At 36.5% G+C, this 20,224-nt stretch overlaps 1 protein-coding gene across 4 annotated transcripts in view; it reads right to left on the reverse strand.

The window, feature by feature from the left end:
• Positions 1-2,633: 2,633 nt before the first annotated feature.
• LOC118280278 (juvenile hormone esterase) overlaps positions 2,634-20,224 on the reverse strand; it is a 41,505-nt gene continuing 23,914 nt past the window's right edge. The window contains exons 2-5 of one of the 4 annotated variants that reach the window (XM_035600242.2): positions 16,343-16,388; positions 9,505-9,652; positions 6,883-8,147; positions 2,634-6,384 (exon numbers count right to left, since the gene is read on the reverse strand). In XM_035600242.2, coding sequence (XP_035456135.2) covers positions 5,583-6,384; positions 6,883-8,147; positions 9,505-9,652; positions 16,343-16,380 — 2,253 coding nt within the window. In that variant the 5' untranslated portion in view covers positions 16,381-16,388 and the 3' untranslated portion in view covers positions 2,634-5,582. Of the gene's footprint in view, positions 6,385-6,882; positions 8,148-9,504; positions 9,653-11,906; positions 12,015-12,787; positions 13,123-16,342; positions 16,389-20,224 lie in introns of those variants that run through there. The other 3 variants (XM_035600241.2, XM_035600244.2, XM_035600243.2) reach the window with 3 other exon arrangements.

Genomic DNA, 20,224 nt, shown 5'->3' on the forward strand with positions numbered 1-20,224 from the left:
TGTCAGACATCAACTTTAAAGCGTGGCAATAAGGGTTATTTTATTTGTTTACTATTTACATTTATTAGATAGAAAATGTCAAATGAAATTTCAGTCTGCGCTCGAGCGCTGTCGTGGGTGGACGCTGCGTCGCCTGTTACAAAAAATGGCCTTGAAAAAGATCGCTGTACGAGTACAAAATATTTGATATTATACTTCATAAACCAGTCTTGATATTTTTCTCAAAAAGGATACTATGTTGTTTTTATTTTTTATATATATAATAATGTCGCTTACTTACGTAAATAAGTAGATTTTTACATTTATTTTCTTGTTACAGTATAAATAGGAATTATAACAAAAAAATATGTGTTTTGGAAGCTAAACGACTGATTCATTGTTTTATTATGTAAATCATAATATATAACGTCAGAGGTATATTTTTGGGGTCGCTTTAGCGAATATGGAGTCAAAATCAAAATCCAAGATGGCGCCGACTAGATTTGCCAACTTTCCATCATGGGTGTCATTTTACTATTATGATAAATACGAAATTTCGGGTTTGTATGTATGTTTGTAACTCAATCACGTCAAAACGGCTGAAGGGAACGGGGTGAAATTTGGAACAGGGGTAGATTATGGTCTGGAATAACACATAGACTCACATACTTTTTATCCCTCGGGAGCGCTGCAAAGCCGTTGGCAGAAGCTATTATAAATTGGGTAGTATCCTCGGTCAAAAATAAATTATTACAACTTTTCAATACAATAAAATATAAAAAAATAATCACACTCTCATTCATAAATTTTATGAACTATTTAATATTCGATTTTTTCTAGCTAAAGGAGATGGCTAAATGACTGACCCAGGCATAATAACAAGAATACGAATTTCACGCTAACCCGTATCATTTAAATATTCACTTATGAATTATTTTGTGTTTAACTAATTCTTATAACTTGGTGAACAAAAATTAACAAAAAATAAGTTTCATAATTGATTTTTTTCTGTTGTGGTTTGACATGACAACACGGAAGTAGGTACTGCAAGCTATTGTTAGGACATTAGTTTCCCCGAAAATCAAATCGAAATAATTAAACAAACATCAATTTTTAATAACGGTAGTATAATGACTTTTTTCTGAAACCAAATAATTGTAAATGTTTTGATCGACACAAAATATATATTTTGTATAAGATTGCACAATCTTACTATATATTTTGTGTCTGTCCTTGGTTACTTTGTGTTCATTATCTAGTATAAGCAGAATTGTTTACCTATCTACCTCATATATAAATAACTTTCGGCTCAGGTACATCAAAACGCCTTGGTAAAAGTTCATAGCAATGTTATGGTTTGAACTTTTTGTAACGTTTTTTGACGTAGGAACGCTACTTTATTTTCAGGATTGCGCAGATATGCCAAGTTTCTGGATCTTCTTAATTACAAAATATCAATTTTTAATTATGCGGCTTTATTTATTGCTAAGTACCATATTTATACAATATTTATTTGTACGGGTTACGACGTCCATACTTTGGTTTAGCCATGTCCTTTCTAGAAATAAGTCTGCTATTTGACGTCAAAAACTTATGACGTCATAACGCACTATTTCATACAAAGTTCATAGAAAATATCGTTTTTGACGTTTCGACAAAAGTATTGAATTTGACTAGTAGGAAACTAGCCTATTACATACATACAAACTCGCAAACTTTTACGTTTATATGTTAGTAAGATAAAATACCTTTCAGTTTCCTATTTACATGAGAGTCAGGCGTTATTTATTTTAAATGGGATTGAGATGAAACAATAGGGATGCTGACACATTTTTATTTTAATGCCCGTCTTGTAGATTATTTTAAAATATTAGACACGTATTTTTTATTTTCTTACGGAAACGAATACTTTCGAAGATATATTGATTTGAAATATATCGCGTGACGTTTCTTCTAGGTACGTTTTATACGTAGAAATGACGTATTTCGTTTTTCCCAATCCTAAACTTTGATTCATTTTATCTAAGTGTTGTTATCTAATATGCCAAAATAAAAAAATACGTGTCTAATATTTTTTCATTACCTAACTGACGGAGTAGATAGATTTTTAATTTTCATACCCCGTCATCATCCCTATTTATGCATATAATATAAGCAGGTTTTTCAGTCAAATGTTGCGGGCTAAGCATTATGTAATAGACATTACAAATAATATTTTATTTAAATATATATTTTTGTTTTGTTATTAAATTCAAGTGGTTGGTTGGGTTGCTTAATAAAAAGGTGAGAAAATATTTGCTTTTATTATTGTATTATTTGTTAAACCCGGTCATTGTATTTTGGAACACAGATCTAAGCTAGACACAATGTATTTTCTTTTGTGTCTCATATAACTACAGACAGGAGATTAAAATATTCTTGCGGTCATTTTCCACCCCAGAGATGTGCCCAGTCTCTCCAATTTCCAACAATCCTCAAATTCCCAACCACTAAAAAGTCAGCAAAGCACTTGGTAACGCCTCTGGTGTTCCGGGCCTCAATGAGCGGCAGCGATTCCTTACCATCAGGTGATCAGTCAGCGCGTTTACCGGCTTATACCATAAAATTGTATCGATTCTGATTGGTAAGAATATAGGAAAAACAAAAACAACACATTATACATAACATAGTATTTTATTTACGCATAATAATTAAGTAATAATTATACAAAAATATAATTCTAATCTATTTATTAATTATAATAGGAAATGATAGGACTAAATAATTATATTGGCACAAATAATAATATCTACATCATAGATATTAGAATAATATAAGATTTTTTATTATTATAAATATATAGCACTTGTTGTTTACCTGTTTTATTTAAATAAATGTCGTAGCGTGATCATAGCTTATTTTTTAATTGTAAGACATACTAAATTTAAATAATATTGAAAGACGCTTTTGATTATGAGCCCCGGTGTCGCTTGAAATTAATCGAGCATCCGCGAAAATAGTTATTCGAGTGTGCTATTAATAATATTATTTAAGTTTAGATAGTCTTTTTGAAGAATATGATTTTTAAATGAATATTTTTCACATACTTTTCTAGTATATGCTATGTTTATTTAATAAATGAACATCTACAAGTTGATCTTACGACACACTAGCGCTAACTAATGTCTTTTAAACATAATGGAAAGATTTTTATTGGAAAAAATAACACATTATCAAAATAAACATATTAGAATAATAAAAATATGCATTTATATAGAAAAATTAAATAAAAATATGACACATTTGTTTATGAAAGGCCACGATTATTAGTTTTTTTTTAAATAACTTTTTTATTGGGACGATGATGAGTTACAGATAAACAAATTCTATTTGTATCGGTCAGTTGAATAAAAACGAAACTGTATACCGTATGGAGAGACCTCTTATGACTTAATTTAAACCACATATTTGTAATTACCTTGGCTGACTTTATACGAAAAATGAGCGAAATAGGCTCAGTATTTAAGCCAAAAAGTGCATTATTCTCTTTGAGCTAATTAGAACACTCTTTACAAATATGGCATTGCAACAGCCGCGTCGCATGTCCGTAACATTCCTAGACAACCTACTACATTACAGCTCTTCTGTGGTCAAGGAACATGAAGCTGATCCCACAAAATTTAGTACTTGATTAATTGTTTATTTTGTTTGAAAATTTATATTTTCAGTTTTCGTTGAAATATATAGTTGTGTTATGCTTCTGTGGACGAGTACTACTTGTAGTTTCATTTAAGTCATATGAGTGATCTCCATACTGTATAAAAAAATCACCTATACAATACACGATTTAAGAGTAAATAATATTATGTATACATAAAGGATTTTATACAACCATATAGGAAGACTGTGATACAACGATTTTACGAAAACAATCGCTCTAACTCGATCGATTTCGAGCTTGATTCTTTCTCATGAAAATAGCGTTAATTTTTATACTAATGATCTAATCATGATATTTATTTTAATAAGTACAATTTTTTAATTCTACGACCGGCATACTTATGCGGGCTTAGTACGAGTTTGTTTATCGTTTAAAGAGACGTTACTGCGTTCGATGTTCTGATTGGTCGGCTCCAATGAACCTACCAATCAGGGGGCTAAACGCGGTAATGTTTCGATTACGTTCAAACTCGTACTAAACCCTCTGAATCCAATCATCAAAAATCTTTAAATAATTCATAATTTAAATAATTACAATCAATTAACTTATTGCTATCTTCTTCATTTTTAATAATGCAAGAAAGAGATGGATGACAACTGTCAAATTCATTTTGACAGTTATGAAAATATGGCTGTCTTTATCTTGCACAGTTAGGTAGAAAGAAATAACAATATTAGGATTTCTTTTAAAAGATATAAATGTATTTGAAAGGAAAGGAAAAATATGAATTTTCTTAAGAGCCCTTTTTTCAGTAAGACACTTAAGTCGTACGATTAGTCGCGCAACCATGTTGTCTACAGAGAGACATTAGAACAAATGCTAGGGTTGATTTTTCAAACGAGCAGACGGGTCACCTGATGGTAAGCGATCAACGTCGCCTATGGACACCCGCAACACCAGAGGAGTCACAGGCGCGTTGCCGGCCTTTTAAAAAGGAATACGCTCTTTTCTTGAAGGTTTGATATGGTTGCCGGCGACTAGTAGCGCAACCAAGTTAACACCAGGTGAAATGTTCTCCATATTTTCTTCTTATAATATAAAAATAAGTCGGGTTTTCCTTCCTGACGCTATAACTCCAGAACGCACGAACCGATTTCCACGGTTTTGCATTCGTTGGAAAGGTCTCGAGCGCCGTGAGGTTTATAGCAAAGAGAAATCAGACAAAAATTCAAGAGAAAAGCAGGAAAGCCCCATTTCTGATAGCGTGGTGGCGAAACGGAGTTCGCCGGGTTTGCTAATTTTTCTAGAGTTGCACGACCCAGTCATATGAATGTCTTACTAAAATAAGGCTCTAAAAGAAATTAATCTTACAATTTACGATGGAATGTAAATAAATACTGTAAAATTAGAAACTAATTTTAATGACTAATTTATTATCTACATACTATTGATGCATTGTTTTATTTTTGGAGTGAATTTTTAGGTTATCTTAGAAGTCGTTTAAAATGGTTATAATTTTACCATAATTGAGCAGAAGGATCGCCAGTATCCTTAGTACTAGTGTGCGTTTACGTGAGCGCTTTTGGCGGTGATTGGTTTATTCATATTTAGCCAATCAGCGTGCCGAACGCACTCTCGATTCGTTTTCGTTAAACGTAAAGCAAACTCGTACTAATCATCATCAGTACCCAATGATAATCAATTAGCGTCGCCAATGGACACCCACTACACCAGAAAGGTTATAGTTTCGTAGATTTGATTACTTGAAGTTCTTACATAAGAAATGATCATGAATAATTATGATATTCGATAAGACATACCATAGGATATACTAGAAACATCATCAACACAGTATCTCCTAAACGGCGAAAAGGACTGATTTTTATAGCGTATTCTGGTATCAGATTATTGAATTCACTCCAAAATAAAACCAAAAACAAAATGCATCTCAAATGACTATCACTTACTTCTTACCACCGAGGGACTCGAAGAAATTGACAAACTTATTAACACCAATATTCTTGGGGAGATCATCTTCTGGCGGGTCGTTCGCCCTGATCACGTCTTTAGGAGCCCCGTTTGACCTTGACACCATTTTGATCTCGTTTGAAGGTCTCGGCTGGACCTTGCGATCGCCGTTTAGGACTGCGGTCACAGGAGGCTGACTTGGATGGCTTTCCTCAATTTTCACCGGCTCCTGAACCGTTTCTTCGACCTTGGGATGGTCTATCTCATTCTTTTCCACCACAACTTCGTTTTCTACCACACGGCCGTTATTTTCTACGATAGGTTCGTTATTCTCCACAACAGTATCGTTGTTTTCCACCACGGCTTCGTTGTTTTCCGTTACTTCAGTAACAACATCGTTAGATTCAACAACCGGTTCTCCGTTACTCTCGGTAATGAATTCGTGAGTCTCGGTAACGATTTCGTTGTTCTCATTCACGATTTCCGTAGTCTCTGATACGTAGGTATGGGATTCCGTGAATTGACTGGATTCGGAGTAAACTGTCACGGTTTCGGAGTATGATTCGATGATTTTCGGTTCTGATGATGATGTTAAGGTGATTTCGTCGTTGTTTGACCTTGGGTGGTCCCAGATTCGGTAGTATTTGCTGTATAGGCTGTCCCAGAAGTCCATCTTTTCCTTGTCTGGATTTGTGCCTAGGGACAGTTCTTGGCCTAGGTTTAGGTAGTAAAGGTTGTCCTTGGTCACTGGCAACCAGGTTACAGTGAGGTAATGGTTCTCGTCAGGTGTTGGGTTTCTGGAAATGAGAGTTGTAGATTAGAACTTGTGTAGAATAGTACGAATCATTTCTAAAATAAAGAATATTGCAAAGAAGCTACAAGTGTGAAAATAATCTACTGAGCCCTGCTAGTTCTTTTAAGTCGATTGGTATAACTCTGATTATGAGATTTCAAAAAAAAAAGAGTTTTAAAATTTTTAGTATTAAAAACGTAATGGACTCCAATATTGGTAAGGTTACCAGGGCTCAAGCTCAAAGCAGTTGAAAGAACGGGGTGGTTTATTGTCAGTAAGAGTCTGCCATTCTATCACGCCTCAACCAAGGCTGGAGAAATCATTGGATGAGTTTCCCCCTCAAAAAAAACTCCAATGTTGTTTCTAATGTTTAGCCTTACATATTATACCATAAGTAAAATATTACTGAAGTAGATATATGACTATATTTATCTTTGTACCGCAACTAGACCCTTCAACGAAAAACTATATACTTCATATATAATTAAAAAGTAAAACTCACCCGCTCTTAGCGAAATTGGTCCACAGCCTCAACATTCGCTCCCTCATCTTAATATCAAGAGTGGTAGGCTCCACGTCCTTCTGCAGGTCATTGCGGAACAGGTACCCAAGCTCATCCATATGCATCGCTCGTTTCAGACCAAAACTGTTCAAGACTTTCTTAGAAATGTTCAATTCACCAACATAGTCAAACTTGTAGTAGTAAATTGGCTTTTTGGATACATTTATCAAGTACTGGACATGTCTATGTGTGTCCACGTTGATTGTCGTATCTGATAGTAGCTCGAAATACTCTGGGAGACTTTCCACACCAGTGTGGTTCCCTTTGAAGTACAGGGTCTTAATCTGTTCAGCGATTTCCAAAGCCTGTTCCGAATTCCTCTCAATCTTCAATTCTTCTGGGATGAAGACTTGTAAATCGTCCGTTTTTCTTTCGAAAGCAAATTCTAATGAAGTTGATCCAATCATTATTGGTGTTTCGGCTATCCTGCCTGATGTTAGCAGGTCTATGAACGGCTCTGTGATAACCGCTTCGACTCCTGGGAATTCCTTCTCAATGACGACACCAAAAGCGTTGTACACTTCAGGGAATAATTCCATTGGCGATAGTTTCTCATGAGCTTCCACTAACTCCCTAGCAGAAGTAGCATTTAAGAAGTCCAGTACTTCCTCAGGATCATCAGATTCGCAGCCTAAACTCTTGGCTAGATTCCTCGCGTTTTCGATAGGAGTTTTCTGCACAGTCCAGTTGGATAAAGCAGTACCTGACTGAATAATCGCCTTGCTGATCAAACCCTTGGTTAATGGACTAGCAGTGAGAATAGAAACGGCCGCCCCACCAGCGCTTTCACCAAAAATGGTGATGTTACCGCTGTTTCCTCCGAAATTGTGGATATTTTCCTTGATCCACCTCAGAGCTTGTACCTGGTCCTTCAGTCCAGCGTTTCCAGGTACTTCTGGAGTGTTCATGCTCAAGAATCCAAGCACTCCGCACCTATAGTTCAAGGTTACTACAACTACATCTTTTTCTACCAAGTAATCTCCTCCGTATAAGCTGGAGTTACCAGATCCGAAGACGAAACCTCCTCCGTGGATGAATACCATGACTGGGAGGAATTCTCCGTCTAAATTAGGAGTGTATACGTTCAGGAAGAGGCAGTTCTCATCGCCCGTGTATTCTTTCTTGAAGAAGTCGATTTGTGCGGAGACGTTTCCTTCTGCGGACGCGTCGCGGATGCCTTCCCATGGTTCTGGTGGTTGAGGTGCCTGGAATTTGGAAAGGGGATATTTGATTACTCTGTTAGACACCAATCTTCATTGTAAAAAAACTGCATTTAATGCCTCAACAATGCATAGGAATAATTGTCGATTCTCACACACCCTATAGTTTGAAAAAAATCTTTTGAAGAGTACTTTTCCTGCCATGCGGGTGGCGATCACATGCGGGTCACCCCTTTTAATAGCAGTTATTACATACCCTAAAACAATGCCTTACAAGGGCTAACAAAATGTTGTACTTTAGCGTTTAAACCATTATACCTAATAAATAAATCATGCATATTTCACGTGTTTGCATCTGGCTAAAATTTAGTGATGACTCCAATTAGGAAAAAGCCAACTAACTTCTATTCTTATGGAATTGGGGCAAACGAGCAGACGCGTCACCTAATGGTAAGAGATCAGCGCTGCCCCTTTCTAGGGGTAGCTCGGTTGCGAGAGTCTACCCGCAACACCAGAGGCATCATAGGTGCGTTGCCGGCCTTTTAAAAAGGAAAGGGCTCCTACGCTACTACTAAATATTTTAAATAGTTAGTAAGTTAACTTCTATAGTATTTTGTTACTTTTCCTTTGGTGATTTTTCAGTTATTATGTTTAGAAACTTAACAAAGGCCACCCATGGAACCAGTTTTTAGAAAACCACCCTTTGTTCAAGAAAAAACTCTCTTCAAAACCTTTTTACTATTAGAAAAATTTGCACAATATATATTTTTTGTTACCATCCCACTACTTACATAACCAATGACGTGTACATAAGATGCTGTTATGTGTTATCTTATTTACTCATAGATACGCGAGATACAGATAACATGTTATATCTCTGAAACCGACTGAATAATATTTGTTCACCTGCATTGTGGTACGTCTTTTAACAGCTGAATTGTATTATTTTATTGATAGAAAAGGAAGAAATGAAGAAAAAAGATAAAAATAAGAACCAACATCAAATACCTAACCTATTTGATGTTGGTTCTTATTTTTATCTTACTGTCGTATTCAGAGTTATTGCATGGTTACTTAACTAAGCCTTTTTTTAATGGGGGAAAATCATCCATTGGCCTTTCTCCCCTGGTAATGCGAGAGGGACTGGCAGACTCCTTATGTCCGAATACTCATACGCTACTCAATTTTAAGACGCTCTCAAAACTAGTTCTGTCCTTATCGATTCTTTATAAAATGACAGAGATAAAGTTTCAAATTGAGTAGTATTTCAGTATTCGGGCGTTACTGACTAAAAACCACCCCCTTCCTACTCCTGCTTTGAGCCGGAACCCCAGTAACCTGTTACGTTATCCGCAGCTCCGGAAAATATAAGGATCACTTCTCATATCATCATCATTCTTACCTTAAACCTCAAGGATCCTAGTGGAGGCTTAGCATAAGGTATGCCCTGGAAGCTGTAGAAGGCCTTGCCGGTGGGACTGTTCACCACACGGCCCTGCAACTGCCCCTGTTCCACTGTCACAACTGGAGCCTCGGCCATCCTTCCCCCTCTGGAGACAATGGGATAAAAATATTAGTTTTAGTTAAAATAGATAAGTTTCTTTAATATTGGTTTTTTTTTATGGTATGAGCCGGTAAACGAGCGCAACGAAACACAACGCAAGCGTTGTTTCACGTCGGTTTTCTGTGAAGCCGTGGTATCACTCCGGTCGAGCCGGCCCATTCGTACCGAAGCATGGCTCTCCCACATTTAGATTAATTTATTAAGATTGGTTTACTGAAATCAGTTCAGTAGACATGTATTTGAACTTAGGTACAGAAATTCACATTCTACGCTTTTAAAAGCCTACAACCTCCCAAAACCACTGCAACTCCTGTAAGCCAGGATCTACAGTAGATACAACCATGAAAACACCGGAACACTGAAGTCCAGCGCATCCCAGGGACATGAATGACTGTCTTGGATCCCGCAACGAAATAAATCGGAAAATATTATATAAGAGTCGTGTGAAAAATACTTTTACGCATAAAAAACAAACATACCTATAGTAAGTGCATACTATAATAAACATTAAATCAAATCAATATCAATAAAGCCGTTCCCGAGATTATCGCGGTAACAAACAGATAAATAGATAAAGAAATTAAGATATGAATCAAGAATTTTAATATTTTACGATAAAATCTACAATAATTAGATGTTATTGAACTGTATTCTTTATTTTTTGATAACGGGGGAAACCTATAAATGGCGCCTAGCTTTTTGGGAGAAAGACTAGGGAGTGTGGGATTTTTACCTCACTAAAACCACCCTGGGAATGACGAAAACAGATTTTTATAGCTATAAGGCTTATATTTTAGATTAAGATCCGTTAGTAATTTTGCCCATAAGTCTTTCTGAGACGTCACATCAAAATAATTTATGCCTATTTATCTACAAATTATACTATACTCACATGATTACTTACTAAATTACCACATTCTTTTCTTCATTGTTATCAGATAGTTAAGGACAAATATTTATTTGCATAAATATTCCGATGTTCAGTACCCTTAGTATGAGTTGGCTTTACGTTTAAAATAATCGAAACTAAACTGGAGATTCCTCCTTCCTTTTTTTCGTAAACGTTGACTCTACCAAACAATCGAATAAATCTTTACACTTTATTACCTTTGGTTAGGTACCTATCGAGTACTTATAAATCACGTGACGACCAAAAGAGATAATCCTGTTAACTTATCAGTACTCCATGATAAAGTTTATGAATGTAATATTACGGGTACACTCTTCAGAGGTAAGCAGATAAATCTCACTCGCAAAAGTAAGTTTTAACTTCATTTTCACCTTTATCATCGTATCTACCACGAGACGTCCACTACGCGACACCAATGTGCCGGCTCGACCGGAGTGATACCACGGCCTCACAGAAAACGACGTGAAACAACGTTTGTTTCCGATAACCCGCCTTCTCAATATTCCCAATCCCCGATTCCCCGACAATCCTTAAATTCCTAACCGCCACTAGGCTGGCAACGCACTTGTAACGAATCTAGTGTTTCGGGTGTCCATAGGCGGTGGCGATTGCTTACCATCAGGCGATCGCCTGCTCGTTTAGCATAAAAAAATATAGGCTCCAAATGAGTTCCAGATAGGCCGGTTAAAGCGACCTGCGTCCAGCGTCTGTCTACCGGAACGTCTATGTTAACTTAAGGTGCGACTTGAAACGGATTTTTAGTAAAAGCGTGGAGACAAAAAAACTGACCGTTTTTACAGGACTCAATTACTTTAGACATTTTTGAGTAACTAAAATTCTTCTAATGATTTCCAGATCAGCTGTTGGAAGCAACCCACATCCATCTAGCCTGTTATAACTTATAAATTAAGTAAACATATTTGTTATCATCTTGGCTGACAATATACGAAAATGAACGAAATAGGCCAAAAAGTGCATTATTCTCTTTGAGATAATTTGAACACTCTTTACAAATACGGCATTAATACAGCCGCGTCGCATGTCCGTAACATTCCTAGACAACCTATTGTACAACAACTAACTTCTGTGGTCAAGAAACATGAAGTTAATCCCAAAGAATTTAATAATTAATTATTTTAATTCTTTTATTTATTTAAAAATTTTAATTTGCTACTGTGGACGAGTACTACTTGTAGTTTCATTGAAATCATATGAGTGATCTCCATACTGTATAATCTTTGTATTAGTGTGCGTGTTTTCTTTAAACTAAATGCTTTTTTTTCTCTATTTTTCTCAAAACGTGCCAAAAAAAAAATCAATAGTTACTCACAGAATTAACTTTTCCGTGATATTTTCCCACAGAACACACAAAACCACTTCAGTTAAAAGTTAGAGTAATACTAACTGTTTATCTATTGTACAGATAAAGGCTCCATATCGCATTGATATAGTATTCTTATTTCGTAATGGAATTTGTAATATTTTTAATATTGATTGATTACTTTAGGCACTTTAATCCGAACGCCGCTAATACGTTGGACGCAGTCTGGAATATTAATCCGTGCGATGCGTACGACGCGGGCCTATGGACGCTAAATGGCCATATCAAATTTTATTTAGAAAACTCAGGTGAGCACTTAAGTTTTCATAGCACTATTAAATTCATAGCACTATGAATTTTCCAGCTCTCATACAAACATCTATACGATGATTATACAATATGATAGGGGTGGGACTTCTAACCCGTTAAGGCTGAGTACTACATCTAATTTTTTGGACAAAAAAAAATAATATGGGGGGTTGAACCCCTAATTGAAAATATTGAAAAATAGTGATTTTTTCGGTAAAAATAATTCACAAATGATTTTTTTTCTCACCAAAACATTATCAAACATATAAAAAAAGTAATGAATTAGTTAGCCAAGGTTATTAGCTACCGTTTGGCGTTTTTTTTTTGTTTCTACGCATACAACCTTTGAATCATTCAATGATTTCTCCCGCTTAGGCGAGTGTAGAGAGGGAATGTCAGACTATTACTGACTAAAAACCACCCCGTTCCAACCCCGGTAATCCGCTAGGTAGTCCGCAGCTCCGACTTAATCTAATGGGTACCAGTTTGTGAATCACACGTTCCGTACCTACCTAACGCACCTCTTAAATTTGCCCTTGGTTCGTCAACAAGGTTACAGAAATTTACTTCAAAAATTTTACCTCGCTCGACTTCTGAGTCTGAAACTGCTCAAAAGATTCCTAGACATTGAATCCAGACGGTAACTCCTGGGCTTGTTTATCACACTCTCTTTCTCATTCTCATATCTCCAATCATAAATATTGACGTTCCTCGTTAAATCTTCACTGAAGGAATCCAAAAAACCCGACCAACCATCGTTGTGTTCATATTTTCGGACAAAATTAGCAATTTTTTTATTCACAGGCTTCTGTCCAAGAGCTAGCAACTTCGATTCTCTTGCTAGAAGGTATCTTAACGCAGTCCTTTTAAGTATAATCAATTCTTCTAGCGTCTTTGCCATAAAATGAAGGTAGTTACGAAAAAGCACTTCACAAACCAAAAACGTTCACTACAAACTGTTTAAATTAAGAACCACAAATAACGTTTTCGCACATCTTTAACAGAAGCGACATGTTTCAAAAATAGAACTTCGAAAATTCAAATGCACTTGTTTCGATAGATTTTGACAGTTTTTACTTTTTTTAAAAATAGAACATCGAAAATTCAAATGCACTTTATTTGTTCTTTGACAAGTTATTACTTTTTTTAAATCACTGTAAAATAGACAAAGGTGATACGACAAACAGCCAGAGACACAACTGCGTGGAAATTTCAAGACCAATAATAATTATCAGGGGCGTGACGTGATGGATAGTGTAAATTAGTTTTGAGGCTCGTACTGAATGGATGTACATAGTTTATAAATAGGTGGTAATATACACGTAACAAATAACGTTATGTAAACTTAGATATTACATACCGTAAAACGGGGTGAATAGAAATCGAGGGGTGAATAGGTACAGGAACGGGGTGAATAAATGTTGGTAAAATGTCCTAACATCTATTCACCTCTCGATTTCTATTTTATTTCTATATTATTGCGTTTTGGAACACGCATAAAGATCTCTCTTTTCTGGATTTTGGGGAAATACATTGTTCGCATTCTCCACAGATCCGGAGCTACGGATTACCTAGCGGGTTTACCGGGGCTCTGGTTCGAAAACCAGGAGTAGAACGGTTTTTAGTCAGTAAGAGTCTAACACTCCTCTCGCCTCGCCCAAGGCGGGGGAGAAGTCATTGGATGATTGTCCCCTGCTTAAAAAAACACTCCACGGAAGATTCATGGCAAATTTCTTTAGATTTTTCTTTCTTTAGATTAGGTACATTTATGTAGATTGGTGTCATTATTTGTCCAGTCGATTACGATCTGCCAACAATTTTTATGTCAACATACTGTATTAAAGTAATTTTTAGTACCTAATTCTTAAATACCCATGCAATTTATCTCGATATGATCTGATTCAAATACGCGTATTTTTGTTGTTCATTCACTAAGTTGTTTTAAAACAAAATTACATAATATTTTATCTACTTTTTCTAATTGAATTGGTGAACGAGATCGAACGAGAGAACGAACGTAAAGCAAACTCGTACTAAGGGTACAGGTCCCTTAGTACGAGTTTGCTTTACGGATAAACTTGAAAGTATTTAAACGAAACGGCACAACGTTTGCGGCGTTGTCTAACTAGTCTTGAAGGGATTTTCCATTTGGTATACATAGCTTAGCACTGGTGGAAAAGGACTCAGCTAAGCTATGTTTTTATATGCATGCTATGGAACGTGCCATAGATGTGTGTTATGGATGTTGCTATGGATGGCTTTCCTGCTATCGATACTCGAGCTGCGCAGCTTCTTCGCACACTGGCCTCTTAGTGGTCCTAAAGCAAGAAGATTATGACAAAGTAGACGAGGCTCATAAAATCATAGTCTAGCAGCGGACCATCATAGGCTCTTAATGATTCCTTACAAGAACCATCCACAATTTTCATTTGACATTTTCGGTTCTATCAAAAATAGTTTTATAAATTTTATACCGTCACGACATTAGGCTGTTTATTTCAAGGTCAAATACATAAGAGCCTCGTTTAACACTATTTAGTATACAAATCATTCGTACATACATACGTACGTATTATGTAAAGGACATACGTTTATGTATTACCACCTAATGTGATTACGTAAAACGAATTCACTGTTTGTGTCGCTGTTTTTTTTTATGAAAAGGTGTCGAAGAATTTTATTGTTGATGGAAAATATGAAATAGGACAGTTTTTTTACTAACGCATTGTCTGTCGCCTCTTTCGGTATATGAGACATAGTAGAAAACATATTGTGTCTCGTGTAGATCTGCGTTCCGAGTACAACGGTACTTTTTTTGAGTGTGGATAATCAGCCTATGACTTCTCCCGCCTTGGGCGAAGCGAGAAGGAGTGTCAGACTATTACTTTAAAAACCACCCTGTTCCTACTCCTGCTTCTCGAGCCGGAGCCCCGGTAAACCCGCTAGATACCGCAGCTCCGGGATAATGATACTTTTGGCCACTATCTCGCCTGGTGGTAGGCGATGATATAGACTACGATGGAGCGCACTTACCTTTTTGTAACCTACTCACTCGAGATTTGGAGACACTCAGGTTAAATAAATCATCTGAATTTCATATGTATTACTTTTTTATGGAATACAATAGGTAAGTGCTTCGAGCCGTTATGGTGGATCCTTCACTGTTCACGCTGTGAGGCTTTGGAACTCTCTTCCACATACTGTGCGCGGGAGCTCATCATTAGATGTCTTCAGGAGACGAATTAAAGAACATTTTTTGTCGACATGATCATATATGTATGTATTTAATTTATATTTTATTTTGTATGTATTATTTTGTCTATTGTGTAGTTTTTTTTTTTTCTTGATATTTGTTGTTTAGTTAGTAGTTTTTATTTATAGAATGTGTTTGTAGTTTTAATTTTTTTTTTTTTGCGCACGTTGATTACCCGCCTATATAAAATCTCTGTTTAGCTTAAGGTTTGCTGTCAGAGAACCCAATTCTGGGTTAAGCTCGCCTTTGTACATAAGCTCACTCGAAAATTGTATGTATCTGTTTGTATTTGAAATCATGTGCAATTTAATATTCATAATTTTTTAATTAATTAAGTTTAAGATCTGAAATCGCCAACCCGCATTGAGCAAGCGTGGTGATTAATGCTCAAACCTTCTCCGTGTGAGAAGAGGCCAGTGGCAAGTAATGATTTAATAATGACATTATTTTTAACAGTAGTGGTAAGCTATCAAACTTAACATAGGTATCTATTTTAGTCAAATAGGAAATTAGTACGCAGACCAAACCGTGGGTTAAATTTAGTATTAATAAAGCCTTTTGTATATTAGTAGGTTAGTCACGAAGCAATTTATTAGTCATTATATTTAGTACTCTTAAAACCAGCGTTAGATATTTTGGAAAACTTTAACAGTCAATTTTGAGCTCTATCTCGTTAGAAATAAAGACTTTGAAGCTTTTTGGACACCATTTGGCCGTGGCGCTAGTGTAGAATTTGGCTTCACAAATTGCAAAGTCACTCCTTGAAGGAATAAGACTCAAAATTGACTGTGCACATGCTGTTAAATGGTTAAAAATTATTGTTAGTTATTCCCAATCAGTTAGTTACAGTGGTTAGTTAAATTAACCGACAAACGTAACTCACCGAAGATCATCTAGAAAGTCATTCACGGCTGTTATCATTTTGGATGCTGTAAAAGAGATAGATTTATGTATATTCTACTTTCTACTTCTACATAATATGTTAATACTTAAGTCTACTTATATACTAGAACTATATGCTACCTAAATGTAATAAAAACCGGCCAAGAAGCATGCATGAAGAGCTTGTTGTAAGAGGGCGCTATTTTTTTTTAAAGGAAAGACGAACAGACGGATTTCCTAATGGTAAGGCACCGCCCAAGGACACCCGAAACACCATAGGCGTTACAAATGCGTTACCGGCCTTTAAGGTTTAGGAATTTCAGGAGGATTGTTGGGGATTTGGGTATAAGGAAGGTAATTAGGTTTCTGGTGACCTCACTCATACAACGAAAGCGTTGTTTCACGTTAGTTTTTTGAGGCCGTGGCATGACTCATATAAACTATTAATTTTAATCCTTTTCGTTCGTAGTTTTTTATTATTACAGCGGTAACACACACACACACATCAGTGAACATTTTCAAAAAGGCAACAATTATCAGATGCATCTTAATGACAAAAAGACGACATGAGCAGACAATTTTTGCACATGTATATGCATAAAATTAAATGGTGCCAATGAGGCGTAAAGTCCTGTCAGTTTAAAGTGTGAGTTTAATTTAAAATGATGACTGACCAATGACTCGTTCATGCAACCACTAATCTCGTCTATTAGTGAACCGATCTAGACACAAATTCAGTCTACGACTTAATATAATCCCGTTTGGATAAATTCAAGTTCCTCATTGTGGTTAACGGTTTTTTTTATTCAATAAGGAAAATGAAATAAAAATGTCACCGTCTTATTCGAATTTAATGTTGACATGTAAAAGTTTGTTGACAGCACATGTTTTAATACATACATAACCTCACGCCTGTCTCCCATGGAGGTAGACAGAGACAATGGAACGCCAATATTTTTTTTTACATTTGATGGATCGACGTTTGGCCGCTATCTCGCTTGATGGTAAGTGATGATGCGGCCTACGATAGAACACGTCTGCCCATAAGCAACCTATTCACTCGGGCTTTGAAGACGCCCAGGTTATACCCATCAGGAGACACAGACTCCGGCAAAGAATATCACTCCTTAGCAGTTCGCACAAGGAAGCTTGAAGCGAAGCGCTTCGTGCGTGTGGGTCATCTACCATGAAGCGGTGGCGCTTCGCCGATTGTCTTGTGGTTCGATAATGAATTGCTACGAATCTTACAAAGCTACCTCTTTCGCTTCATCAACAGTCATCAGTCTATCAATGTTTTAATACTATACCAATAAAATGTTCATCCATAAGTCTGTTCAAAAGAGCCTACATCTCCATACAAATAAAGACCCCATTAACTCTGCCAACTATCCAGTTACAATTACAGATATTTGCACTGTAACGCCAAGTCGTGTCTAGACGTGCACTTAGTGACGTCATGGGCACAGTGACGTCACAATGCGTCCACCTTGTACCCTAGATAAACAAGCTCTAGTTTTGCAGACTTACGGCGCCTGGTGTTACGAAACAAGTTGTGAATGGCTTTGGATAATAATTGATTGTACAGGGAACAAATTAATAAGCCTGCCAGTATACTGTCATTCTGCTAGATAAAAGTCGAGAGTACAGTTACAATTTATTTTTATGTTATAAGCCGGTAAACGATCAGATGGATCACCAGATCCGCCCATGGACACCCGATACACCAGAGGCGTATAAACAACCAGCGCACAAATATAAATTGCCGGCTTATAATTGGGTGTTAGGAATTTAAGGGTTGTTGGGGAATCGCGGATCCGGTAACCTCACTCACACAACGCAAGCGTATCACTTCTGTTTTCTGTAAGGCCGTGGTATCACTCTGGTCATACTACGCTAGTTTGACACTCGCCAGTGGACAAACAAGACGATTCGTTCAGAGCACTCGATCCATCGATTGACAGAACAGTCATCCTCATATTTAAAAGACTGAGTAGATCATTTTATGAAGTACTACTACTACATCTTAATTAATTAGTATGAGATCTCTTGAATATTAATATATCAAATCTTCTAAAGTAATTCCATCTCAATACTTCAAAGTATATCAACACGAGAACCTTCATCCCCCTTGGCAACCTGAAGCCCTACTAGCAACTAATCTGCTTACACTACTGCGTATTTAACTAAAGACATACTTATTAGAAAATAGCAATAGATTTTATTTCAAATGATATTGATTTGTATGTACACAAGTAAACAGCAGCTCATGTAGTGTAGATGTCCAGTCAACAAGGATGTGGCGAGGTTGACTGTCCAGGCGACACACGTACTTAGGTATCGTCATGAGCTAATGTTCACATGTAAACAGCAGCTCATGTAGTGTAGATGTCCAGACAACAAGGATGTAGCGAGGTTTACTGCTATTATCTGGGTAGGGTGTTATAAGAACTAGGAATCAATGCTCTGTGATCAATCAAAACCATGGACCCTCTTGCGTAGAGGTGGCTCATACTCCAGTAGTGAATTGTCACGGGCTGTTGATGTTAAAACAGCTCAAGTAATATAGACATCGTCTAGTCATTTTTTGTAGCAAGATTGTCTGTCTAGCATTTTTTTCTATACATTGTTTAATCAATTATCTTTTCCAACTAATGTTTAATGTATCCAATTATTGTTCATTGTTCCGCTCTGTAAAAGTATGACGGTATCATGAATCAAAGTGTTGGAGTGCTTCAAAAATGTGTCATCATATACAGATAGATATAATATACGGTTGGCGCTCTCTGGACAACCGGCTACTATGCGAGATGTAGCGGTTCGGATTCCCGCACGAAACAACTCTTTGTGTGATCCACAAATTGTTGTTCTGGGTCTGGGTGTGATCGGTATGTGATTTTATATTTTTGTAATCGCAGTCTCCGTACAGTATAGGAGAAAATCGTAGCGTCGGAACAGACGAAAATAAACAATGCTTTTTTAAGCGGAGAAAATTATTCGATGACTTCTCCCGCCTTGGGCGAGGCGAGTGTCAGAATCGTACTGACTAAAAACCACCCTGTTTTTAATCCTGCTTTTCGAGCCAAACAATTAATGCCGTCTAATCCATGGGCCATGGGCACCAGTAATACCAAAAGATATTGTAAGCGTGTGTGCAAGTGTGTTACCGGTCTTTTGGGAGGATAGATCCTCATACGACATAAGCGTTGTTTCACGCCCTATTTCTGTGATGCCAAGAAAATATTATATCGTCCCAGGTCGAGCAGGAAATATTTAAAAAATGTGTCATCGAAAGACAGATATGTAGTTCCTTAGATTTGCCTTTATTTTTGGACTCAAACCACAGTTTGAATGAACAAACCCGTTTTGTACTGATGACGCATTTCGTCGTCATGGCGGAAAGGGAGTCAGGGTTCCATGTCAACCAGATGTTTGTGTGTGTGTCATGATTTTTTATTTAGGTTTGATGAAGTATTTTACTTGTGTTTTGTCTTTTTAGCTGAAGAGTCCTTTTTATTTAATTTCAGGTCATTCTGTTGGTGGATGATTTGTTCTTTTCTAAAGGGGTCGTGAGTTTTAAAGTAAATAAGACTGCTGATCATCGCACGTTATTACTAATTATAGATTTCAATCAATGGAGTACCGAAATTAACTATAAATTACGGTTTACTGAAGTAAATTAATGGAGAAGAGCTTTACTAGTATCTAGTAGTAGGATGCGCATTGCGTCTGCACTCGTCGCTCATGATGAAGAGTCCCTCTGTGACTCGAAACTAGAAGAGCTATTCTCCATTAATATACATGAGTAAACCGTGATTTTTAATTAATTTAGCATGTCTTATTATAAAACAATTGGATCATACATTTTCATTGATTTTGCTATAAA

The sequence above is a fragment of the Spodoptera frugiperda genome, chromosome 21 (assembly GCF_023101765.2).
Source record: "Spodoptera frugiperda isolate SF20-4 chromosome 21, AGI-APGP_CSIRO_Sfru_2.0, whole genome shotgun sequence".
NCBI classification, from domain to species: Eukaryota; Metazoa; Arthropoda; class Insecta; order Lepidoptera; family Noctuidae; genus Spodoptera; species Spodoptera frugiperda.